This window comes from Colossoma macropomum, unplaced genomic scaffold, assembly GCF_904425465.1.
Source record: "Colossoma macropomum unplaced genomic scaffold, Colossoma_macropomum, whole genome shotgun sequence".
In the NCBI taxonomy this organism is placed as follows: Eukaryota; Metazoa; Chordata; class Actinopteri; order Characiformes; family Serrasalmidae; genus Colossoma; species Colossoma macropomum.
The window spans coordinates 41525774-41553747 of NW_023494791.1; the positions used below are offsets into that span (position 1 = coordinate 41525774).

Here is a 27974-nt window from a genome sequence, read left to right on the forward strand (position 1 = left end):
AGAGGGCTATCTCCTGTCTCGAGGCGTAGTCAAGAGTCAGTATCGAGTTGCGCTGCTCACTGACTCACTGACAGAGCGAAGCTGGTGCTCAGACTGCGAGTCAGACAGATTCTGTCCTTCAGCCTTTAAGCCTCGGCAGAATTTAACTCGCTTAACTGTCGTCAGAAGTGAAGTAAGAACCCGCGGAGCAGAAGCAGGACTAGTGAGTGCCATTTAAAGCTGAAGACAGAAGCGGGTCCCGGCACCACAGCGGGTCTACACGGACATTAGCGATGGATTTAAGTGCAGCTGTGTGGCTCTTCTGCTCTCTTTTTATGGCCGCTCGAGGTGAGTCAAGTCCCAACACGGCATTTCTGTTCCCCCAGAACGAGTTTGGCTTTCCATTCGCCGGCCAATTGTTCGAATTGTCCCGTTCCACCTTAAATGGTGCAGCAGTTACCGCCAGGCGCCTGAATGTAACTGCTGCACCATTTAAGGTGGAACGGGACAATTCGAACAAGTAGCTGGTGAATAAGAAGCTTTGTTTTCCTAACTCTGCTGAGCGCTGCTGGGGCGTGTGTGAACCTGCAGTGAACTCCTGTCCTCGTCCTCGCTATCAAGGCTGTTGCCACGTTTATCCAAGGACGCGTTGCCTAATATTGCATTTTATTTACTTAATCGCGTTCAGTCAGGGTTGTTTTCTCTATGCGACCTGATATCAACCTTAATATCCACCTTAATTACAGCTCAGAACTTAATCATGCATTGGACGTTTATTTATCGAAAATATTATTCATATTCATATGCCAGTCATTTCGTTCATAAACTGTTTACACGGTCGATAAAAGCTCTTTCTTTTCTCTGCGAAGTAGTTTCTGTGAGACTTATAAAACTTCGAGGCATCCGTGACTTTAATTTCCTGTTGTTTGGCAGAGTTGGAGCTCAACTGAGGGCGTGTCCTTAACTATTTTTCTAATTATTATGTATGTATGCTGCCACACCTCCGTTAGAAGCCCCACCCCTTTAAACATCTGGCGCACGTCTCTCCATCTAGCTGCAGTTATTGATTGGGAAGTTCGATTCAGTTTACTGAACCGATTCGACTTCAGACGAATCGAACGATTCATTTATTTAAATGTTGAGCCAGCTTTATTCGTACATCTTCAAGATTTGATTCAGCGAGTCAGTCTGATATTGCTTCAAAAGAATCAAACGATTCATTTATTTAAAAGTAGAGCAAGCTTTATTCTCACATCTTCAAGATTCGATTCAGTAGTCAGTGTGATGTTGCTTCAAAAGAATCGAACGATTCATTTCTTTAATAGTTGAGCCAGCTTTATTCTCATATCTTCCAGCTCAGTTCAGCGAGTCAGTCTGATATTGCGACTTTTACTCATGAATGGAGTCAGAATAGACAATAACAGAAAAGGGAAGCCTTTTTCTCACTGAGAGGAAATCTCAGCAGGGTTGCATTTATCATGCTAGAATGTGGGATTTAATGAGTCTGAGATTATTATTTGAAGCTAGAGGTCTTCAGCCAGCAGAAACCACTGGCATTGATGCTACTAAATGCTCTAAATGCTTGATTTGCTTACAACTTGTGAATCAGTTTGAGCAGTGGGCTGAAAAGATTCGGTTTGGCTGCTTAAATATGTTAAAAAGAGGCAAATAACAGAGTATCTGTTAAATATGAAGACTTGAAACCAAAGATCATGTTAAACAAATGGCAATCCAGAAGAACATCAAGTAGCACAACAGTCGACACTTTAAGTGCGTTCTTTCTAAATCAGCAAAAGCAAATACTGTAATAAGGCTATTACATTTTAAAGGTGTGGAAAACTGAAAAAAAAAAACAAAACAAAAAACAAAACAATGGCTTATTCAGAGTCTGTGACACATGTGCACCATATTACTAACACACTGCCATAATGATCTAAGACACTGAACACAGTGCTATATGAACTGATATCCCAAAATACATGAGCTCATTCTGTCAGGCATTCTTTCATCCATCATTGTTGAAACTTGAGAATCTGAATAGCTATAATTCATCTCTCAGTGAGTTTCTAGTTTGCTGCTACCTTTTGATGAGCGGACGGCAATGTACTGGCTACTGGTCATCTCTGTCTTGCATCTCTCTGTGATGGTTCACTGGACAGCGCAGCTACGCAAACACCGGATTCAACCTTACCAGCACACTCCTCTCTCACAAGCTGCTCATAGCATGCATGACTTGAGGTATCTTGAAATAATATACGCACTGATAAAAGTGAAGCACTGAATTTAAATTCCACATGAAGAGAAAAATTACATGAGCACTATTTTGTTCAGTTCTCTTTCTGACAGGACTTGTGTCGATGTAGTGAAAGTATCACAGGGAATGAAGGTCTTGAATGATCACTGCTTGAGCAGAAGCAGCGTTTGATTAGATAAGGCTGATTTGGGGCTGAGGCGGCTTTAATGAGCAAAGGAGAATTGATTCGGATTGATGCGGATATGGCAGTGGGGTGCCTCCTTGGGACCCAGCTGGGTTTGCTAGTCCCAGACAGCAGACGCTGACTTCCTTACCTTTCCTAGAGTTAGAGAGGACCCTGAGAACGGCTGGCATTGATTCTTCCATCCATTTCCCTTGAAAATATTGGAGGGGATATGAATGTAATTTAAAGGGTGCTCCCAACTGTGTATGTGAGTGAGAAACAGTATGTTAAACACGAGATCGATCTACACTTCCTCGGTTTATCTCGATGAATGTCTGTGTTTTGCCACTGTGAGGTGCTCTATTTAATTTTTAAGGCAGCCAGGCCCTGAGGGGACACCATCTGTGTCATCTCTAGCAAAGCAAACTTGATTCTTTTCAGCTGTTAAAAGCCAGTCTATGAACCCTGGCCCAGCCGGAAGCTAGATATTCAATACTGTCTCTGAGTCCGGGCGCATAGCAAGATACATCTAGCACAGAATTAGTTTGTTGGTGACAACAGCACTGTTTTTTCGTGATTTTCAAAGCGGAAATGACATGACAATCATTCTAGTTCTCCTCACTTGTTAACTAAGGCTCGCTAATTTATCTAGAACAATCATGCTAATTTCTCTTACTTCTAAACTGCAGCTAGCAAATTTATTTATAAAAAGAATGCTAGTTCCCCTTACCTGTAAACCATAGCTAGCAAATTTAAAACAAGCATGCTAGTTTCCTTAACTTGTAAACCATAGCTAGCAAATTTATAACAAGCATGCTAGTTTCCTTAACTTGTAAACCATAGCTAGCAAATTTATAACAAGCATGCTAGTTTCCTTGTAAACCATAGCTAGCAAATTTATAACAAGCATGCTAGTTTCCTTAACTTGTAAACCATAGCTAGCAAATTTATAACAAGCATGCTAGTTTCCTTAACTTGTAAACCATAGCTAGCAAATTTATAACAAGCATGCTAGTTTCCTTGTAAACCATAGCTAGCAAATTTATAACAAGCATGCTAGTTTCCTTAACTTGTAAACCATAGCTAGCAAATTTATAACAAGCATGCTAGTTTGCTTTATTTGTAAACCACAGCTAGCAAATTTATTTATAACAAGAAAGCTAGTTCTCCTGACTTGCAAACTGCAGCTAGCAAACATGTTTATAATAATAGTTCCCTTTATTTCTAAACCACAACTAGCTAATGTAACAATTAAGCTAGTTCCCCTTACTTGTAAACTATTCATCCATCCATCATCTAAACCACTTATCCTTCTGGGTCGCAGTGGGGTGCTGGAGCCTATCCCAGCTGTCATTGGGCGGAAGGCAGGATACACCCTGGACAGGTCGCCAGTCCTGAGGAAATCCACGCAGACACGGGGAGAACAAGCAAACTCCACACAGAAATGACCCTGGCCGCCCAGCCGGGAATCGAACCCAGGCCATTCTTGCTGTGAGGCGACAGTGCTACCCACTGCGCCACCGTGCCGCCCTACTTGTAAACTAAAGCTAGCTAATTTACAAAAATCATGCAAATTCCCTTTACATGAGAACTGATGGTATCTAATTGACAGTTAGTAATTAGTCATTAGCTGCTTAAAGTCTAGTGCCCCTGACCTGAGATTGGTCAGCAGCACCACCTATCCAACAGCATGGCTACTATAAGACCATAACTGTTTGTTATACCCGCAATGTTTTGCCAGTCTTATAGATCACATTACCAGATGCTATTACAGTTTTTATTTCTCATATTCAAAAGCTGACCTTGAAGCAGAAGACAGTGATTTTTAATTACAGATATTAGCAACAAGACACACACAGTCTGATGACATTAGAATAAGACAAGGACATATTTTATAGGGAGGTTGGTAAAAGGTGGGTGTTGAGATGTTGCTTCAGGATGACATTCCTGACCTCCAGGGACTGTAAATCTAAATGAAGATAAGTACCGAGACACACCGAGAGAAAGAATGCCAGTGTATGTGGTTACAGGGGAAAAGTTATGAGCAATAGGAAAGGAAGGTCTGAAAGGGGTGAAACTAAAATGCGCTGCTGCGAGGCGACCCCTTTATCTGATACATAACAAAAGAGCCATGACTGCAGATCTTTGAGCGTCATAGCCACCATCTCACTCACAGACCAGTGACGGACGTATCTGCATGTGGGCTATTCTTATTGCTTCCCTATTTTTGCCAAAATGCATCATAACTGGAGTAAAGCAGAAGTGGAACCAGAATTCAGAGTAAACAGAACTTTTCGCTTCACAATAACAAAGAATTCTGTGTGGAGTATCAGAAAGAGGAACAGTCTGAAATTGTGTTAGAAGACAGAGATTTTAGAATTGTTCTAGCCAGTAGACCCCTCCTATGCTCCTATTAACACCTTTTAAGGAAACTGCTAATCGAAAAGAAGTGATGGGGAAGTGATAGAGGTAAGACACTTAAGCCTATGAGAGAGCGAGTCGAGTAGTGCACTTGCATGGATTTCTCCACTTAAGTATTGCTTTTAAAGAGAGATTTTAACGCCTCAAACTCTAAGGGCCTGTATATGGGTTCAGTACGCTAACAGGCGTATAACCAAATATAAATAACTTGGTGGGACCAATGATTTGTGTTTTAGGCACCTGAAAGTCATTATTTCATCCTAAATGAACAGGATATGACAACATAGTGTGACAGTAGTAAATATTACCAGTACAGTTTCCTGCAGGGCACAAATTAACCTCTAAACAGATCAATAGCAGTGGAACTACTCTTACACTTTCTCTCTGTCACATGCTCAAGGTAAATTTCATTTCCTTGTTATACCCCTATGTTGTGGCTAACCCCAAGGCTACATTTACAGCAGCTAAATGACTCTTGAAAGCTTTCTTGATTGCTGCTGTGTGCAAGCTAGTAGATGCTTCCTGCAATCAAATCTTTCCTTTTGAGCAGCAGCATCGAGTGATCAAAAACCTCGTAATTAAGGAGCCCATTGAAAGCATAATATAAAAACAGATAGCATGTTTGCTTTATTCTCTTTAAAATGAGCCTGAATGGCTCTTAAACGTCTACATTAAGTGAAAGTTCTTGAAAATTTATAAAGATTCTCCAAACATGGTTCTCCTTTGGCACTGCTCCAAAGAACCACTTTGTGGAGCTTATTTTTAAGAGTGTACGTGAAAAGGGAGAGGTATAGAAGGTAGGTAGGTCCTAATGGCTAGATATTTCCATGTAGTCAAAATAATGGTGCATTAGAGCTAGATGCGATATTTCAAAGCTCGAAGCGGACTCCCGCCCTGATGAGAGCCCACCCGAGACCGGAAATGGGCCTCCAGCCGGGAGAATAATGGGCACAGATTGGAACTATCAGGAAGAATGGGAATAATGGATTGGAACGGAATCAGATTTAACTCCATTGTCCATGTGAGAGACAGGAAAAGACACAGTAGCCCCAAGCTACTCGCAATCACACTACGTGCTTTTCCTATTGCTCTTCCTGACAGCCGGACACACAAACATAGACGTGCTGGCACAAAAACAGAACTAAAACAGCGATCAGCTCGCTATGTAGGTCAGGAGACTTAAACCTGTGCATAGGTTAATATTCAGAGGGATATCTGCATATGCAAGCAAATATGCATATCTTTCAGTGTAAACCAAATTAAACACCCGGTAACTGAAGCATGCAGTTTATGAATATTAAAAATAAGACATTCAACTCTCGATTGTTGGTTGACTGGCTCTGCCTTGGTTTCAGGACCTTTCAGGAGTTTCAGGTGAAAGAAGGGAGACAAGCTTCACAAACTTAAACAGCAAACAGGAGTTGGTTTAGAACTAGGGTGTTGCCAGGGCTGCACAAAATATTGTTTATTAATTAATATCACAGTGTTACATGCTGATATCACAGGGGGAGGTAATATGTGAATGAGGTTAGTGGGTAACATCATTGTCCTGCATTCATCAGATTGGGGTTTGATTCCCTGCCCAGGCATGCTATAATAATAGGAGTCCTTGGGCAAGACTCCCAACTCTACATTTGCCACTGTAACATGATTAAATTGTGGGGCGATATATCAAAATATAACATCATGATACTTTAATATATTTTCAAATGCTCGATATTCATAACGATATTTCGTTTTTCTGTGGTTTAAGTTGGAATAGAAGTGCCACATTCAAAATATGCTGTCAAAAATTATTAATACAGTGAGTTTTATTTGACTTTTCATTTACTGTGCTGGGCCAAATCCAGTTAACAGGACTAGTTATGCTCTCTCTATAAAATGTGCAACTAATCAGTGTTCAACTCTCGGTTGTTGGTTGACTGGCTCTGCCTTGGTTTCAGGACCTTAATAAGAGTTTCAGGTGAAAGAAGGGAGACAAGCTTCACAAACTTAAACAGCAAACAGGAGTTGGTTTAGAACTAGGGTGTCGCCAGGGCTGCACAAAATATTGTTCATTAATTAACATCACAATGTTGGCCTTTACATACTGATATCACAGGGGGAGGTAATATGTGAATGAGGGTTGTGGGTAACATCATTGTCCTGCATTCACCAGATTGGGGTTCGATTCCCCGCTCGGGCATGGAGTCCTTGGGCAAGACTTCTAACTCTACATTTGCCTCTGTAACAGTAAATTGATTAAAGTTGCGCTGGAATAGAGCATCAGCCAAAACAAGCACTAAAGCCATAAAAATTAGCCCTCTAACAAATAACAAAACCGCTTATTGTGTGCTTGGAGCATCCTGGCCAATCACATACATTCATTTATGAGTGTTCTGTGGATGTTTGGCAAAATGTTAATAATTTTGGGAAGAATAACTCATTTGGGCACACAGTTATGTTTTGACATATTGCTTAAGGTGTTCTGTAGATGTTTTGAAGAAATGTTAATAATTTTTGTAAGAATAATTTGGGCACACAATTATGTTATATTATTGCTTTATACATACATATACATATTGCTTTAGGTGTAGCACATCAGCCACATGTTGCAATCAAACTATAATATATGATATTTTGGCCATATTGTGAAGCCTTGGTGTGGACTCTATGTAGAAGGATGCTGTTCAAATCAAGCCTGTTATGGCACTGATTAAATACAGTTTAACATGATGTCCCAAATGAAACATCTGCTATTGTTTTATATCATCTGAGCGCTACGTCTGGTTAAATACAATTTTGATATCTCCAGAATTTTTCCTTTTGTGGCCTGTTTGGCTTTCTTGTATTGTGTAAGTTATCTAGAAAGGAAATGTCTTCGTCAGTGACATGTGTAGTTCTGTGCATTTGTCAGAGTTTCTCTGCAGCTTCCATAGTTGTACAGTTGCAAAGAAGAATTGGCTTGATATGAGCTGTTTGTCTTTGCTGCAGCAGTGCATTTGGGAGGAGAGCGGCTTGCAGGCTGAGGCCATAGCAGGAAGGAAGTCTCTGCCCCTTGAAGACTAGCACGACCTCTTTATCACTTCTACACATCCTGGACGCTTTTTCTTTAGTGTGCGTCGCTTTCTCTCTCTGTCTTCACATATGTACACGTTATACACACCCACTGTGGCTGTCTGTGTGGATACACACCCAGTAGTTGCTGTATAACTATTTGTATACACCCACTAGGGCTGTATATCTATCAATATACACTAACTAGGGCTATATCTGCATCTATCTATATGCAACACTTGGGACATATATCTGCCTATATACAACCACTAGGGCTGCACAATATGTGTGAAATTGCATATTGCGATTGCGATATAACTCACATTGCAATATATTTGACATTATGATGTAAGATATAAAGATGTTCCAACATAACTTACACTGTATTCCATATTACAGTATATTCCAGTCCATATTGCTACATATTGCAAACTTACAATATCTTAAAAACACAGTAAACACAGCATTATTTTGTGGACCAAGTAATCAATTACATTTGCTAATTTATCAAAAAACCAACAGAAACTTACTTGGAATATTTGTGATTAGTCAGGATGCCCACAGAAGGAGTGGTGCGATATATCAAAAATATAACATCATGATACTTTAATATATTTTCACGATGCTCGATATGCATAACGATATTTTGTTTTTCTGTGGTTTAAGTTGGAACAATAGTGCCACATTCAAAATATGCCAAAAACTATTAATGCAGTGAGTTTTATTTGACTTTTCATTTATTGTGCTGGGCTAAATCCAGTTAAGCAGGACTAGTAATGCTCTCTCTATTAAACATACCGTTAGCTCGTGTTCTATAAGCAATGACGATATCCACAGAAGGCCGAGAAAAGCATGCATTAACGTAATTTATTATGAATTAAACATCATATGGCACATCCCTAGCTCCCAGCACACAAAACATTCAGTGATTGGTTTGAGGCTTATTAGCATATTGCACTGATATTGGAATTGTAAAGGCTAGCAGTATGATAAAGATTAACAATGATATATTGTGCAGCTCTATTAGCCCTTTTTTATTTCCCTCTGCAAACCTGTTGCTCTTGCTTCTGTTTTTTCTCTCCTTTCCTGCAGTGCAAGTGCACTACATATACACACACACAAGAAGTCACAATAGAGGTGTGTGTGGTAGTTTTAATGAAAGCAATTGTAATTGTGGACAGGAACAAAAGTCATGCTCGTCATAACAGTGATCTTTGCGGGACCACACCACGTAGACTACTTTACCCAGCGTTCATTTCAACCTATAAATACTCTCGAGAGCAATTCGACACTAAACACTAAAGTCTGACCAGTCAGGACGGCTTCTGTTAATCTGGTATGTTGGTTCTGGTCAAACATGTCATTTTGAAGCCACAGACTATTTGTGGCGGATGTTTCAATCTTTGCACGAGTCACAAGTTTAACTTCAAACACAGATTGGAGGACCTTTGGACGACGCCATATGGAAAAACACTTGCTTTTGCACAGAGAAGTGTGACTCATTTTGGCGGAGCCCATTTTGATGGAATGTGCTTGATATATGTGTTGTTTTGGTCAAAAAGGTAGCAGTCCAAAGTGCACTTCGCTCTCTGTTTCTCTCTCTCTTCCCCTCTCTTTATGTCCTCTTCTTCTTTAAAGCTGTCTTTCTGGCTTCTGCCAAAAACGACTCTTAACGATGTGAGACCAAAGCACACTCACTAAAATATACAGGACAGAAACATGCAGGGACACAAACACAGTGAAGATGGCCTGAACAGCATTTCACAGGCTTCTAACACCAAAACGCTGGTATTTCTGAACGAGTACTTGAATACTTATTCTCAAAACCACTCTAAAAATAATATTTATGTTTCATAATTAACCATAATCGTTAGTCAATTTAAGTTTTTAAGTTTGTTCATTACTGCCATTCAAAATATATCCAGTGGACTACAAAAATATATTAAAGGAATGGTTCGGCAAAAAAGTGTAATTTGCCTAAGTTTCACAATTTTGACACATTTACACAGTTTTCCGCTTCATAACACAATTCTCATTTTCCCCCAGAGTCTGACTCTCTTTTGTGTGCACGGAAATCACACAATGGGTGCTAGATTATGTTTGCGGTTTTTTGTTGTTTCAATTCCTAGACACTTATCTTCAGTTCAGAAATTCAAGATTAATAGAAACAGGAATTGTAAATGTGATCTGTAGCGTCCGTATGCCTACTGATCTGTGTGTGCAAATCGGCGTCTGTTTCACAATCTGTTTAAAAGTCATGCTGTGTCCTAAACCACATAGACAAGTCAAAGCAGCTTTAATGAAGAGCTGGACGCGATTTTGTGGATGTATTTAGAGAAAAGATTTGGGTGACTATTGACTTCTAGTGTTTGTTACATTAGCCTCATAGCTCCGGCACTAAACAGAAAAGGCAAAATTTGGACACCAAACATGTCTTGACTGATCGTATTGTGATCGTAAGTTGTGTAAAATTGTGTGAATTAGATTTTTTTCCAAACCATTTCTTTAACACCACACCTGAAATGAGCAGTGGTTAACTGCATGTGTCCTACTCGCTGTATTTACATTTTAGTGCAAAGTTAGCACTGAGCAATTTTCTTACTGTCTGATAAATTAAAACGTGATTCCTGTAGTGTTTATTTGGATTCAACGTCATGGAAAGCGGTGTAGTTTGCTGCAGTCAGAGGCGAGGTGATGTGGATGACCGGAAAGAATTCAGCATTGCTGTACGATCTTTAAAATCAATTTAGAGCTCAGCATAACAGAAAGAACACCATTTCAGTCAGTTTAGACCACAGGACCACTGTCAGCTGGATAAATGGATTCTGGATTACTATACAGTATACAAGATGACTCAGTTTTTCACCCCACCAATCTGCTCAGAGTCCTTTAATATTGAGTCAGATCCAGTGTTTGTGTTTATAAATAAATATAATAAATGATATAACTGCAGAATTTAGGTAAAATTGTGCTAATCTGCTAATTAACACTACATTAAAATCAGATCATTTTTAATGTGTGCATAATTCTGGACATTCTGGATGGATATGCTTTGTTTTAGCCTCCATTTTATAGTGTGTTTAATATTGGCTTGTGATCAAATTTAAATGTCTGATCAGCAGGTTGTAAAATAACATCCTTTACAACAATGAAGTGAATGTAGCACAAAAACAAAACAAAGGATCCAAACTGGAGCCGATACCCAATCAATTAAAATATGCTTAGATTAGATATGTCTAAATGTAATACCTCTAATAGTAGTAGAGTTTTTATTACTATAAATCTTCAATCTATTTTAAGACTTTCGAACACTTAGAATTCTAATACATTCGATCCAATCAACTACACCAGTTATAATTGAGTACTTATCAACATTTTCCATATATTAACAAATTTCTGTTCAATCTAAAGGAATTAGCTGATTAACTTTAGTGTGATTTAAGCAACAGTTTTTGTGGCTTAAAAAATACTACATAGAAAATTAATGCCAGCGTAATGAACGTATATGCAAGTACTCAAATTACATCTGCCTGCCGAATTGGGCTGCACATAAAATCACATTTGAAAGCCTATAATAATGCAATAGTAGTAAAAATGAAAGTGATAAGCACTTTCATTTTTACTGGACAGCACTTAGTAAACATAGCTGCAACATGAGTTTACTGCTTGACTCTCACTTCTTCAGATTTAGATGTCAGTGTCATGTGACCATGGATAGTTGCGCTTGCATATACAATTACACATATTATAGCACTTAGGAATGCACTAATTTGTGACACAAAGCAAGTGGAACTAAAAGTCATTAGCCAAGCGAAAACACAGAGGAGGATAGAGGAAGAATGAACACATGACAGATTTAGAGAGGAGAGTGGGCGGGACATTTCGCTGACTTTACAGGTTCGGTTTTGTTGAACCCAGCAACGAAGTAAGTTAAAAATAAGGACTTTGGCAAGTTTATACAAGACTATACAAAAGGGCTACTATACATACCACCTGTGGGTTTCAGTTTGGCTGCAACACTCATCCTACAGCTTATGTACTTACATTTCTTCATCTCGGCAGGCCATTATGCTGTACTTTAACTCTTTAATGCTGAGACAGAAAGCGTCTATTTCTGCTTTTTTAACCACTCTTCTCATTTAATACTGTGTTTTTTTAATGTTAGTTAAATTTTATAAGTGACTAACATGATTTAACAGACAGAAAAGTATCGATTTGCATCACAAACCAAACTTTTGAACATGAAAACAAACGCATAGGAAAATACTTCACACTTCATTTGCCTTTTATTGTTACTCTGATGAAACTAATCAATAATAAGCCATCAGTGATGTGAATTCCGCTCTGTGGGTGTTCGCTCAGAAACTGACGCCGTGCATCCAGCAGTATGGGCAGCACGGTACGAGTCTCTGAATGAGTCACATCACCAACATTTGGTTAGACAGGGTTTAATGCCACTCGCGTCTATTTTTCTTTTTCATAACACAAATGTACATGTTTTTCTGAAATTAAACGCTGATATGGCTTTCATGCGGTTTTGTTGAATCGCGTCAACGGTGATGTGACATTTTGAAGCGGCGAGAAAGCCAGCTAAGCATGTTCAGGCAGCCTTACACAAATGGTATGAATCATCTAGCTAAACGTGCTCTGAGCAACCATGAGGAACGTAGGCTGTGTGTATTCAGCCTTTACAAAGCAGACATTCTCGCGCACACGTCCCCACAGACAGCACTCAGGAAATAACTACACTCATGTCTAGACCTTTAAAAATGTTTGTGCCAACCCTGAAATACAAAATACAAATCGTCACTATATATATATATATATATATATATAGATATATATATATATATGTATATGTATAAAAATATAAAACCAGATTGAGAGCTGTTACCAGAGTTCACCAGTTGTGGTGATGTGATGATGTGACAATTTTCAAAAAGTGTGGACGAGCCCCATTAGATGAGTTTGGGTATTCATATATTCGAATAATACATAGATATGTCTGGTTAATAGCAGATCTTCGGCGTCCTAGCATTGACGCCTGTACCTTCAATTCATCCTCTAACCTCTAACTCATTTCTTCATTTTTTTCTACCCTCTTTTCAACCCTAGCTAACAGTGACCACCACGCCCACTCGCTCAGCGTCTCCACCCCCCACATGTCCTACATCTGCCCGGAGGGGGCCAACGTCACACTGGTGTGTGCTCAGTCCGGAGCCAAGGCCCACCCCGCTGATCACCTGCAGCACGTCTGGCTCTTCACGCCGCACATGGACCAGCCGTGTCACCCCCGCGAACACCCGCGCCTCCATGGCAAGACAGGCCATAGCAACCACTCGCTGGGCGTGGTGTACGGAGCACAGCCAGAGTCATTCTCTGTCACACTGCTGGATGTGACGGCCAATGACCAGGGCAGATACTGCTGCCTCGCTCTGGACGTGCTAGTAGACCACAAGATCGGCCGAGTGCAGCAGTCAGCACACAGCTACTTAATGCTGACTGTTACAAAACGTAAGAGAGAAAGAGAGAGAGAGAGAGAGAGTGAGAGAGAGAGAGAGCTTGTAAGGATGGCCACACCAGATTGAGTGCAACAGACAAGGTCTCAGCATATGGGTCATTCTCTATTTGGTTTTGGTTTTGTGATGAGCTGTTTTATATATTCAGAGCGTCTATGAAACAGGATAAAAAAAGAAAAATCTGATAAATCATAAGGGAAAAGTATTATTTAATCATAGGTCAACTGTGTAAATGTACATACTGACTTTTGGAGATGTATCTAATATTTTAAGCATCTTTTTAAGCCCTGCAGCCTTTGTGACATGGTTTCCCCTCCAAATGGAGAATGACCCATATATTAAACCTCAAAAATCTATTGGAAAAGCACCCCAGGTGGCACCCCCAGGTGTGCACTATGCAGTATACTTCAAACAATGTTTTAAAGCAAAACGTCTTTTTTGGCCAATATCTTTTGAGAAATAGATTTACAGTTATACATTTGGTATTAGGCTATCCAAAACAACTGTAATCATATTACGAAGTTGTGAATGTAGCGTTAGAAGTCTTACTGGTGGTTACCCATGCAGGGAATCAAACCCTAGTCTACAGCGGTATTACCCACTAAACTACACCGACCAAAATGTACCATATTGACTAGATTGAAGATGTTTCCAATTGATTTTTTCCATTCAATTGGCCCATACTGGTACCAATTTGATTTTCTTCTTTAGAAACCACTAAGCTATTTTAGTTTGATGGACTTCATTTAAGGTGAGCATCTATATGCAGGCCATCATGTACAAACTACTAATTCTACTACCCCATAGGAAGAATTACACAACCAACAACATCACATTACACAATGTTCAGGACAGAGTTATTACAGGACTGTGATGGATTTGTTCTTTATTTTCCCTGCGATATCCAATACAGCATTTTCTGCACGCATTGACCCAGTACTGATATCGGATCAGTGTCATCTCTGGTGTGTGTGTGTGTGAGAAAGAGGAAGATTGAAGTACCAATATGTATAACATTTATAGTGTCTTTATGTCATATGCATTAAGTTCACCATCGTATGTTATTTCACAGGTGGAAATAATACTAGTGGGAAGTGCATACAATACGACTACAAGCCCTCACAAGGTACACTGAACTCATATGCCTCTTCACAATGATGCAGCAAGAAAAGAGTTTTGGTAGCACTTTACTGCTGCCTACCCTACTATATAACCATGCCATAAATGTCACAGCAGATGCCATATGCTGCCATGAATTGTTATGAAAAATTATGGAATACAACAATCTTGTGTTACCATTACTGTCATAACAGCTGTCATCATGTTTGATGTCATGATGGCTAACTAGATGTGCATAAGCTGTTACGGCAACATTTATCATCTGTCATGAAACCTTAGTTACTGTTGCAATGTTTGTCAAAACTTCAGCTGAGGCTCTGAAACACTTGCTAAGAGGCTAAGGCTGTGTTCACACTACAAGTCTCATTGCTCAATTCAGATTTTCAGATCAAATCTGTGATTAATGTCAACAAACCTGTCACCTCAAACGACCAGCATGCTCACACCTTAATCAATAATGTCATATGAATGAACTACATGCATCATGAACAACAAACTAAACCAGCAGAACACGCCTCTATCAACAATTCTGTACAGTTTACTGCCACCGGCGTTCTTGCTGCAGGTTTGTTTTGAGGAGTTTTGTTAGAGTTGTCCTTTCGCTTTGAGGAAGAAGCGACCTTTAGAGACAAATGACAATTTTGACAATCATAATTTTGCAAAAAGTAAAGTACCGGCAATGATAGCATGACGGTGTTATGTTGCTGAACAAACTGGAATGCATATGACATCTGCTTTGACATGTTTATTGCCTGGTAATGTCAGTTTTATATATCAGAGTTCAAGCAAAGTGTTTTGTTCATTTTCCTTATTCATCATCTGTAGGCTCAGTGGCTGCAGGTTTGGCGACAGCTGCATGCATTATGGGTATTCTATGTCTGCCTCTTATCCTGGTGCTGGTGTACCGCCAAAGACATGGAGTGCACGGGAGCCGACGTAAGTTCATAAACAAAACGCACACAATTACTTCCTTAAACATCAATACAAAGGAGCCCCATGTGAATAAAAGCACTGTGCATTATCTGGGCCTGAGCTCAAAGCTCTGTCTGCATGTATGTTTGTTGGCTTCACATCCTGTACAACACTGCGGGCGTGATATATTTCCTGATGTCGTACAATGACCCATTTCTCCTTCCTGTCTCACACAGGTGCACACGAGCTGGTCCGAATGGACAGGTGAGTTCCCACAGCAACCAAAGCAGCTGGACCAACTCACATGGACTTGTTGTTGTTGTTTAAAGAAATAGTTTGGGGAAAATTAGTTCTACACAATTTCCCCTTTATCCCTTATGGAGTTGGTCAGCCAAGACTTTGTTTGTTGTCTGAAGTTTGCTTCTTTAGTTTTGCACTGGAGCTATAAGGCTAGTGTTGCTAACAAGTTACAGATGCTTATACTATAACAAATTAGTATCTTCCAAACTGCATGTCTAAATCACTGCATATTAGCCTCAAATTAACTGCTAAGAAATCTCAAGTAGACTTGCTTATGTGGTTTCTGACACTATGTGACATACAGGGCCCCGATGACGGCCGCAAGAGCCGACAGGAAGGCGGGGCCCAAATTCTGAGCCCAGACGAAACCCTGTGAAGATGGTGGGGGGAGGATTAAATCTGCAAGGGAGTGCAGAACAGGAGGCGGGGCCTGGGCGGCGTGGGTTTGTGACTTGCACACCATACCCCACTCCTTTCGCGGATTTCCTCTCCCCGCAGTCCTTGCAGGGCTTAGTCCTCTCTCAGCTTCAGGCCCCGCCTTCCTGCCGGCTCTTGCACTCGTCATCAGGGCCCGGGAAATGGCCGCATGCCACACTTGTGTTGTACTTTTTTCTATTTTTATAGATAACAGTATGTCATATTTTTAGGCATGCAGTTTGTGTGATGCTAGATTATAGGGGCTTAAATCTTTACACAGTAGCCATAAAATGCCATTAACGCCTTTTTTGGAGGTCCCTAGCAGCAGGGGGTTCTCACCCCCTTTTCACCTGTCATTGCTCACTAGCAGCTCAACACAGAGTCACAACAATTCACACACAGACAGCCAACAGTGCCTTAGTTAATCTGATAACAGAGTTAATATTTTATTTTATGATATGAATTAAAAATAAGTTATTTTACATTCTTCCAGCGTAACTGCCTTTGGGGGCCTACAGGACGAGGCTACTCTTTCACTACTGCGTTAGCTACATTAGTCCTGTACAAAAATAAAGATGCAAACACGTCCTGGCTGACCAGCTACATTTGAAAGGGAAAAATATGTAAATTAGATGTTTTTGCTGTTACTTTAAGAATACTTTTCTGTGCCTTCTCTTTCTTCATTCTCTCTCTTTTCTGTCTCTGTTTCTTCAAGTGAGGCCCACGGGCACGAGAATCCTGTATTTATGGGAGGTTCCCCTCAGCCCAAAACCCGGACTGTGTCTCAAATTCTCACTCGCCAGTCATCTGAAACTGGACGCCACCTACTGTCAGACCCTGGAACCCCCTTTACTCCAAGCACACATGGTGATGTGTTCTTCCCTTCACAAGGTAGGAGACAAAACTCCCACACACCTTTTCTGCATTGTATAATTTTATATACTTTGTTTGGTGCCACATTAAGCACAAAGAAAGCAAATACAAATGAACAGAACACAGCAATACAGTAATACAGTTACTTGGTTAATCATTATAGGAATAGTGAAATTGTTGTTCGGGTATTCGGAATGTTGCACTTTGGGAAAACAAGCCAACAATTCAGTGAAGTGCAGATCTGATCTTTTAACAAAGCTGTAAAATGTAACAGTTTTGCTCATTGATAATAAAAAATGGAAGTGCCTTAATGTGAGCGAGTTCACAATATCAGCAATATCTCAAACCAGAGTAAATATGACAGCAGATGTTAGCTAGAACCAGAGAGAATTAATAGATATTTCTCTGCTCCCAGTATTACCTAAACTAACACGTTGGCATGTAAACCTCTGAGGAGAAAATCTCATGTAGAAGACAGTGTCTCACCATCTACTGCTTAGCTCTAGGGTTAGCTCATTAGCTCACTTGACTGATTTGAGCTAATGAGCTAGTGTTAGGGGGCAGCCTCTGTCACTCAAGCCTTGTCCTCATGCTCAAGAAAGCTCAGTGACCCACAGTGACTAAAAGTAATGATGCATGATGGTATTGACCAACAACAGACAATGACCGATAATACAAACAACAAAAAAAGAGAAAATGTACAAAACTGAATTTTCTATTTACAAGCTGGCATTGCTAGAAGACGGTACTTCTAAAAAAATTTAATAACAAAAAATAAATATTAAACCTTCCGTAAAAATAAAACTGCTACACTATTGGTATCAGTATGTGTATCAAACAGTGTTTTTATAAATAATCAGTATCGGTTGGCAATTTTCACTTATTTGTGATTAACAAAATGTTTTCACTGTAAACCTCTTGCTAAATTTCCATAAAAGCTGTTCCATTTCATTGGCAAAGGAAGTTTTCATGTTTCTTTCATACAGCCATACTCCCTATGAACACACCCTATGACAGGCTTAGTATACAAACTCTGTCTATTCATAGTTCTCAAGTGTATAAACATATAACCACAGCTGCCAAAGAAAGATAAGCATAATAAGTTTGGATATAAGGATCTTCAAAATGGTAAGAGAGGGCAAAGGTTTTAACTTTTAATTTAAGGCAAATAACTTTTAAGTTAATGTAACACAAAGTAATTTTGTACCATTTCTGTTGGTCCATTCATCATGCAATGAGTCAGTGTTGACACAAAATAAAGAAGCTGCTGTTAAAAAAATACACGTTGATATGACAGCAGTGATATGTAAATTATTCTAACACACAAATACAAATCTCATTTCCTTCTCTGCACAATTCTGCTGCACACCACACAACATACGCATCTTCCAAACTCCGTCCTGTGCCAAAATAAGCCAAAAGTAGCTGAAAAACCGCACACAAGCAGAGTCAGCTCATTGTAGGCGGGGGGAGTAGCTGGAAGTGTTCTGGTTCAGCAGAAGTGCGCGATAGAGGCTTGTTTGGACTGTGGAAAATGTAGCCTACAGTTCAATACATGCCAGTATACACCCTCACAAACACTCCTCTATGCATGCTGGGGGAGAGAGCAGCATCTCCCACACACAGCTGTAATCCTACACCATCCACACTGCCTAGATCTGTCACTTCACTACAAGACATGAAACATCTGGATACTGGGAGGAGACACACTCACACTTGCTTTATACAGAGCATGGGGTCATATGCGGTCTATATGTATTAGATATACATGCAACAACCATAATACCCCCGTGATCAAATTACATGTTTTTCTGATTTTCAAGGTGAAAGTAAGGTAACACATTCTCTACAGGGACCAAACTTGGAATTTTTCAGCTAATTTCAGTGGAAAAAAATCTAACATAATATAAAATGTGCCATAACTTTTGTACAGGCCACATTTTATGATTTGTGTTACCTTCAGCAAATAAACATTAATAGTGCAATTTCACCAGGGGCACTAAAATGTTTGCATTTGTATCTGTACTAATGAGTCCCATGTCCCATGTGTATTATATATTACCTAGATTTAATAATAACAAACCTTGCATATATATATATATATATATATATATATATACAGATATTCAGTTTTATGAAATGGTACAAATTCAGGACCATTTTTCTTTGCTCTGTTTTTCTGTGGTTTTCCTGCAAAACAGTACTTTTGTCCTGAAATTATTCAAAAACAAACACACACACACACACACACACATACACACATTGCAGATTAAAAGCTATATAAGGAAGTCTGCAGCTTCACTACCATTTCTTTTTACTCATGATTGTCATGTTCCCAACACACAACACACACACATCCACAATCCTCACACCCGCACACACGCACACACACACACATTCCATTGATTCCCCATTGAATTCCTCTGTTCCTTAAGCAGCAGCCTCAGAACCCAGCGCTCTAGCAGAATACACACACACACACACACACACACACACACACACACGTGCATGCTCACTTGAACAACATCCATCCTAAAAACACAGATGTTCACTCAGACATAATAAGTCATTTGTTAATCATGTTGGCATTTACAGTACTGATATCATGGTTGGCTGCAATATGCAAATGTTCTTCTCTGTGTGCTGTGAACATCCTGACCAATCACAGTTCCAGATGAATGTTTCTGTCTGTTGATGATGCAATGCTTGCTTGTAGTCCCACAGAGTTCAGGGGTAGACAGACACAGTTGTAGTCAAAAATTTGGGTACCCCCTGAGTGAAATAAGTGAACAAGTTCTCTACAGAGAACACACTTCTGCTCATTTTAATGCACAATTACTGTTTATTTAACTTATTGGAAAAAATACATAAATAAACGTGGCCTGTGCAAAAGTAGCAGTTTTTTAAATATTTTTTTTTCCCGAATATGTTAAACCCAGCAAATAAATTATGCAAACGATGTCATTTTAAGTTTGTTTCCTATAGCGTGTGTTATGTTCACTTTGAAAATCAACAGAACATGTAACTTGATTGATAGTGTTCAAATTTTTGCATACTTCTGAGTGTATGGAACTTTGTACTCGCCACTCAAGCCAAAGTCTTTTTTAAGTTGGCCATATTGGCTTGGTGGGCCAAGTGGCCAGTACAAATTTTGTGGCCAGTGGCTATTATTAAAATTGTATTTACAAATAACAAACCCGCTTCAGTACCTAAAACAAGCCAAACATTTCTTTGAAAAGAGAATATTAAAAACTTAATTAAACATTAATTAGAACATTGCCACGTTAGGTATCGTTAACATTACGTTTCGCAAATTCTGATCTGATGCAATTAGTTCAGAGTCTGACCAAACAAGCTCTTGATCTGGTGTGGGAGGGTGTAAAGTAGTGGTTTTGTTATTAGTGGTGAGTATTAGTGAATGTGTGAAAATACTTGAGGTTAAAAAATCTAGGCAAGTTGGCCACAGGCTCTGCATTTTTAGTAGCCACAAGGTCATAATGTTGTGGCCAAGGGCACAAGACAATAGGCAGTGATGACCCCTGAAAAGTTATTTTGGTGAAAATGTAATCTTTAACTGTCTTACATAATTGATTAATTCAATTTTATGTATTACTACAAACAGGACTTCAAGACAGTTCAGGAAGAAAATAAGAAATAGTGTTTTACCCAGAACAAAAACAAACCAAAACAAAAATGTAATTATATTGTACATGATAAATAATGTTTTTTAGTTCTCTGTGGCCCCCAACTTTACCAGAATGTAATTATTATTTATACATTTACACTACCAAATCTCTTTGCATCAACAACATGTACTTGCATGCTTGAGTGTCAGTAGCTAAGGATGACTGTCAGTAGCTGAGGAAGGTAGCTAAAGCTGCGTTGTACCATCACCAGGATATCTGACCACTATCAGTACACAAACTATGATTGAATCTAGGTAATTTGAGCTTTATTATAAACATTTTCTTATGTTACATTAAAATATGGGTTAAACCAGGGGTGTCAGACTGGCTTCCTTCTGGGTCACAGCTCTGCGGAGATAATTTCCCTCTTCGAGCACTTTGAGCGCAGCTTATGAAGGTCTTTCTAATGAGCTGATGAGTTGAATCAGGTGTGTTTAGGAGGTTGAAAGCTAAACTCTGCAGAGCTGTGGCCAAGAGGGAGTTATCCTGTGTTACATAGATAATCGAGATAATCATAGACTTGTTTGTCGTTATGCTCTCGTTACACGGTCTAAGGGTAGGGAAAGTGCAGACCTACGCCCTCTGCTGGCTGCGTTCTAAACATTTTGAATCCCTATTGATTTTGCCATAGGGAAACTTTTAATAATGGATCAATAATTACTTATCACTGGCGAAACTTTGTAGGATGTGTGATAGTGATATCACCCATGCGACAGACTGCCAGTTAATCTTTTGGAACATTCATACAATGTCAAATGTTAAAGCAGTAAGCCACAAGAGGCCAGGGGAAGGGTGTTCTTGATGCGTAGCTGAGAAATGGTGACAAACATAAAATATGATAAAACGTTAATATGATAATATGATAAAACGTTCGCTAAATAAGTACTTTTTGGTGACCAAATTACGACGAGTCTTATTCAGCACCAATCCAGCACCGTCCCTCTTCTCACGCTGGTGCTGAATCTCAATTAGCTTCCTGCTCCCTACATAGTGCACTACATAGGAATCTAAATACTGGATCCTGCAGCCCAACAGTGCATAATATAGATAAAAAATAGTCATTTGAGACTCAGACACATCCAAACTCAACAAATAGTGCACTACTTGGCTATAGAGACTAGAATTTTTAGATTTCCGTACTTAGCACACTATTTAGGGAGTAAGGAGCCTTTTAGGGTTCAGCCTGGGTTTGGCACTACTTCTGAATTAAGCACAAACATTTGAAGCATGTAAGTCATTCAAGTGGCATTCTTTACACTTTTCTATTGCTGTTTTACAGTGAATTGTATTGTAGATACTTTAAATTAAGCCTGTGGGTAATGATGGGGTTGTTTAGCATGTTTGCTATCTTTTAGCTAGCTGACCAGCCTACTTCTAATTAAGAAAATAAGTTGCCAGCCAGATGTGCGTATATCATGTATTTCACCATGGCTTTGAACACGGCTCAGCCAATCAGATTTTAGGACCAGAACTATTAGTTTTATAATACAGAATATGACGTATGTTGTACAACCTATACGTGCAGCTTATCCAATTCATTGTTAGCCTATACAAACAGCAGGTGGTGATTTGAGCCCTTTTCTTCTCTATGCTAAGCTAATGAGGTCTCTCAGCTACATTTTGGAGCAATTTACTGATTCACAAAACACTACAAGCGCATAGCTTATGTTTGTCTGTGTGAACATGCTTTTATCAATACAAACACAACCGTCACATTTAACAGCTTTTCAGACCTACTATTTTATTAGATTCAGTCTACATGCTACCTTAAAAGAACAGAATTAGCCTGTTAGCAGTTTAGGAACACTGTGAGGTTGGAGCACAAGAACAGAAGTGTACAAATAATAGTTCTGCCTGGAGCAAAAAGATTTTCTATTCTGTTTCTGAGCCCTGAGTGCAAAGCTTATCACAACCACAATATCTAGCAGCATAACTGCGATATTGATATCTAGTCTATATGATGCAGCCACCAGCACAATCAGCAGACAGTCATGCTGAAACAGCTGTGATTCACTCCGGTATGTGTGGGCTCTGCTGCACTTCACTGCTATGTCTCTACAGGACCTCTACAGGAGAGCAAAGTGTCCCCACCTCTCCCCTGACCTTTCACTCTGTGCACTTTTTCACAACTGCAGTTTCCCCTTTTTTGACCCCTGTTTCACAACACTCGCTTCTGCTTTTCTCTTGTTCCTGTAAGCCCTTCTGGGAACTGGCGTGTGTATGTGCGGCTTTTCAGCTGTTGCTACACGCGTCTGATAGCGCTACTACTGCAACATACATGACGCGACTCAACTCTGTAGAGCTGCCCAGAGAGCTAATTTTCAGTCACTGCTGAGAAATACACTACAAAGAAAGGTAGATCTCGGACTGAAATACAAAACCACGAACCGCTGAGACCAAACTAGCATGTGCGCTGGTGTTAGATGGTAGATGTAGCAGTATCAGTCTGTTCCTTAATAGATTCCTTGAGCACTGGCACCTGTGGCAGTCATATCCACTCTCACTACTGTCGTTTTGCTCTTCTATCAAATGTAATTATTAGTGATGTCAAGGTTAACACATTAGCAGCACACTAAAACGTTAATTTATTAACAGCATTATTTTTTTTTTAATGCCATTAATGCATTTTCTAAGTTTGACCCTTCTAACCATCCATAGTTCCATCCTGAAGCCCAGCAGCTTGCGCACTGTTGCTATTCAAACACAGCTATTAAATGAAAAGAAGTTTCACTGATAAAACCAGTGGTGTATTTGTTTATCACAGAAGGACGTTGAGACTTTAGTAAGCAAAACACAGCACTGATGTGGGCAATATCGATAAAATCAACAACATTAGCACTAGAGGACACCTTCAGCAAACTACACTGGACAGTGCTTGTGGAAAAACTATGGCTAAATGAACAAGCAGCAAACTAACAAAAGCAACACTAAAGTGTAAAGCTACCGTTCCCCTCAAAACAAGATGTAACAGCGGTAAAAGTGTTGTGGAGTGTTAGCCACATGTAGCCACTGTTTCTCTCAGATGACACTGATGATGAAAATTGGAAACAAATTGGAAATCAATAGAAATTCTGCATTAAAATATGTCAGAAAATGCCATGTTTGACCCGTGTAGAGGATGTGTTAACTTAGTTTCGCATAGAAAAGCAACCAAATGCAATACGCCTGGGGGTGTTCAAACGTTTGCATACGACTGTAACACTGCTTTTTAAATGGACCAGTCTTTCTTTAGGGTCAATTTAGAGTAAATAAGACAACTGTGATTAATTGTGATAAACTGAACAAATAAATGCAATGAATTTTAGACTGACAGCTGTAATAATTATATTATTACATAGTTAATTTTGTAGTTACCAATTACATTTACATTGTGTAGCAACAGGCTGTGCTTCTGGCATTTTCCATTTGTTTCAATATCAAGAAATAACAGAAACATGGCAAAATTTACAGGACAGTTTTTCTTTCTGCTGAACAAGCCTGCATACATGAGAATAACTTTTCATATATTCAAATGTCTCTGCTTGTTTTAATAAGCTATAAGTGAGAAATGTGTATGAAACTAAATTGGAAATTGGAAGGCAGTGGAAGTTCACTAAGCATATGTAGCTACCATAACTAGCTAGGCTACACAAACTGACTTGACTAGCCAAGCCTTCTAGTTGTTATGTGCACAACACTGTTTTTTCTGTGATGATGTAACTATGAAGATATTTAATGGTTCAGTTCAGCCATGTTGCAGCAATTATCCCCATTGTAGTTAGAGTGCCACATCACTGTATTGGTCTGGCTCAGTTTAACGCTTTATATGCATAGTTTGTGATACTCTTTGTGTACTGCATTCATTCATATATGTTTGTTTACCATATGCATTCAGTAATATAATGTCCATGATGCCTCAATTTCACCAAGACCAATTTCTCAATTTACAAGAGCCAAAAAAATGAATTCTGATTCTGATGTGTTTTAATTTTTTTTTTTTTGCAGAGCCGATCCCTGAGTCACCTGACTTCATGCAGGTGTAGGATGGAAGATTCCACAATCTGTTCTTTCTCAGCCCTCTGGAAGTGCCCTGTGTTTTTTTCTTTTCCCTCCACTTCATCCCTCTATCTTTCCTCCCCCGCTTCTATGACTAGGGGAGAAACACTTACTCTAGGGGAACATGAAGATTTCCATGAACATTTTCCACCTGCAACAACAGCCAGAGGCCACGAGGAACCTCATCTCACCTGCTTTACGTTGCAGTGGGGGCGACTGCACCTGTCCAGTGACGACACAGACTGAATGGAATGTTCCATAACGGAGAGTTATGGGAGTGGTTTTAAAAGAAAGATGCAAAGAGTGAAACAGTGGTCATTACTTTCGGCGTAGATAGAGATAGAGAGAGATTGAGTGTTTCACTTTTTCCTGTTTCTCCAATTCTGTGGTTAGTCACTGAAAGTAAAACCATTGGATGCACATCATAGTTTAGGGGTGGGCAATGTGATGATATCATTATCAAAGTATGTTACATCATTATAAGTTTTTGTGGCCTTATATAGAGTGTCGGCAGAACAGCTTGCATGCTTGAAGAGGCTGCCAATTGGCATGGCTGTGTAAAGGGTTCGCCCTGTTGTCTGAGGATTGTTAGACGGCAAGAGAAGAAAATTTGTACTGCCTTTGCTTTATTTTTGCCAAATTTTTGTCCCCAGATGGTTATTTCCAATCACAGGCTAGGTACCCCTATTACACAATGCTTCTAAGCTGGGAGTGTGAAGGCTAAACAAACCCTCCTCATGAAGTGCCACCCCTTTTTTTCAACACTCAGGTGGCACTGCTTGTGCATTGCGACTGCTCCAACTTCAAACCTCAATGGTCATTGTTTATTGTCAAAATGTCTTTGAGGATCATGATGCTTTCTGACATTTTGCCCACCCCTAGTATAGTTAGGCCTTAATTTTTTTCATCATATAGCTGAAGACGCCTCAGAGCATCCATAAAACCTGCACTTTAAAGTTCTCTTCTTGTCTTTGCTTTTTTTTTCAAAGTACGTTCTGACTAGGCCTGTCACAATTATTTAAGCTGACTGCAATTATTTTATCATTTTATTTTAAGTATTTTTCATGGCTTTGAGACAAATGCTTGCATTTGCATGAAAGAAAGCAGAACATGTATTTCTGAGACGTCATGAGTCTTAGGAAAACAACAAAAGCTAAATTTCATGACTGTGACAGGCCTAGTTCAGACTTCCCTCCCTCCCCTTTCAAGCCTCATATCCCAAAGTGAGTGCCTCAGTAATAAAGAACCATGCGAGCGGAATGACGGGCCATTACGCCGAACATCTCCCCCTGTTGTCTGGTGCTTTCCACATAGTAGCACGTGTGTTGTGTGTCAGTGAAACACGCTACACACTCTTAATGTGTGTGTTTGTAGCTCTGATGGTAAGTTTTTATTTTTATCACAGTCAAAACTGCCACAACTGCCAAAGAACTTGCCATTCTTAGCTTTAAAACAATGAAAGAATATAGGTATATGTAAGGTTTTTATAGCTTTTATATTGTATTTTTATAATGCGAATTCTTATGTGTGTGAGTGTGTATGTGAGTACAAAACCTTCAGCAGAATCTGAAACTTATTTCACAGTGTAAAGGGTTATGTACTGTTAATCATTTATTGGGCAATCAGATATTGGGCACTTTTTTAGATGGATGGATGATTGGCTGATTGGATGGACAGTGATCAATGGCGGATCCAAAAATGTAAATGATTGTATATTAGGTGTATTATTTTTGCCTGGATTGCTTGTGGATACGGTCGATATGAAAAAAATGGTCTTATTAGTATTCAGTTGCAGCCCAACAGAGCAAGCCTCAGGCTGGGCAAAGTCAGCTTAGGTGGAAGAAACCGCATGGGTGGAAAAAGCCCCAGCTTGGGCGGAAGAAGCCCCAGCTTGGGCAGAAGAAGCCCCAGCTTGGGCGGAAGAAGCCCCAGCTTGGGCAGAAGAAGCCCCAGCTTGGGCGGAAGAAGCCCCAGCTTGGGCGGAAGAAGCCCCAGCTTATGCAAATACTGGCAAACTAGCTATCTGGCTAAAGCATCAGTGAGGTAGCTTACAGTAATGTTAGGTAAAGCATTTAAGGTTAGGGTTAGATCCTTTAATATATGAGTGTTAGGATTAGAGATAAGTTTATACACCCCCAACCAAGTTAGCTAGTTAGTTAGTGATATTATCCAACTTCATTTTAAAGTCTAACTACAAATCTAACTACAGCACACTTTTTTTTTTTTTGCCCTGTTTTTTTTGCCCTGACAAACTTTTACCAAGCATTAATGCTAGTTAACTCACCAGCTCTTTGGCTAGAAAGCTAACCTAGCTAGGTGCTTCTTCTGCCCAAGTTTAGGCCTTGCCGAACCTAGCCCTTGGTCTGCTGAGCTGGACCTAAATATCACTCACAGGGTCTGTATTATGGCCCGACTGATATGATCATTTTGGGACAGTTTTGAATCACTTTAAGAAGCTAAAAATTGTGCCAACATAATATTGGCTGATATAAAAATGAAAATCAAAAATGAAACAGACACCAATAGTTTCAAGTAAACAATGTAATACTGAGAGATATGATTGACAGTTCTCTCATTTCAGAGGCTTAAATAAGCAACAGAAACTCAAAAAGTCTCGAAAAGATATCAAGATTGTAGGCTGGGGCAGAGCTTCACAGAATTCTCAGTGGTTTTGCTGTTTTTTGTTGATTACATCTTATGTTTTTTGTTATTATCATCCAAAATGACTCATTTCTATGAGTGACTCATTTCTATGACTACTTTTGGACACATTTTATGTGCTTTTTATTATTTTAACTGTGATGGTGTTTTGTGTGTATATATTGCCAGGTTAGCCTATAATAAGTGAATGGGTGGTGTCTGCCAGCTTAGAGGTTTTTATAAAATTAATGGTTTCTTCACATCAGCGGTGTCTGTTATTTAAAGAGTGCAACACACCACTAAACATCGGTGCTATATTGGTGGGATTTATTCTGGTACTTATAAATCCATGTCCTGATATATCAGTCGGGCCCTAGACTATTTCTTTCATTCTTTTTTTGTGTGCATGTGTATGTATGTGTTTTTGTGTGCAATGCCTTAATGAGCAATCATGTGAAATGTTATACAACTGCTGTAAAAATATATTAAAAAAAAAACTTTATCTTTTTGTTTATTTTGTACAATAAAAAAAGGTTCTCAAACATCATCTTTTGTCTTTTTATATAATTACTTATAGTTTGTAATTTTAAATAGTGTGTTAAGCAAATGATTGACAATGC

At 39.4% G+C, this 27974-nt stretch overlaps 1 protein-coding gene across 1 annotated transcript; it reads left to right on the forward strand.

The window, feature by feature from the left end:
• The first annotated feature begins 6 nt into the window (after nt 1-6).
• vsir (V-set immunoregulatory receptor) lies at nt 7-27901 on the forward strand. The gene is made up of 7 exons (XM_036575095.1): nt 7-327; nt 12969-13367; nt 14445-14498; nt 15317-15427; nt 15640-15667; nt 16836-17011; nt 24664-27901. The coding sequence occupies exons 1-7, from the start codon at nt 273-275 to the stop codon at nt 24699-24701; spliced, it is 861 nt and encodes a 286-aa protein (XP_036430988.1). The 5' UTR covers nt 7-272; the 3' UTR covers nt 24702-27901.
• Nucleotides 27902-27974: the final 73 nt, after the last annotated feature.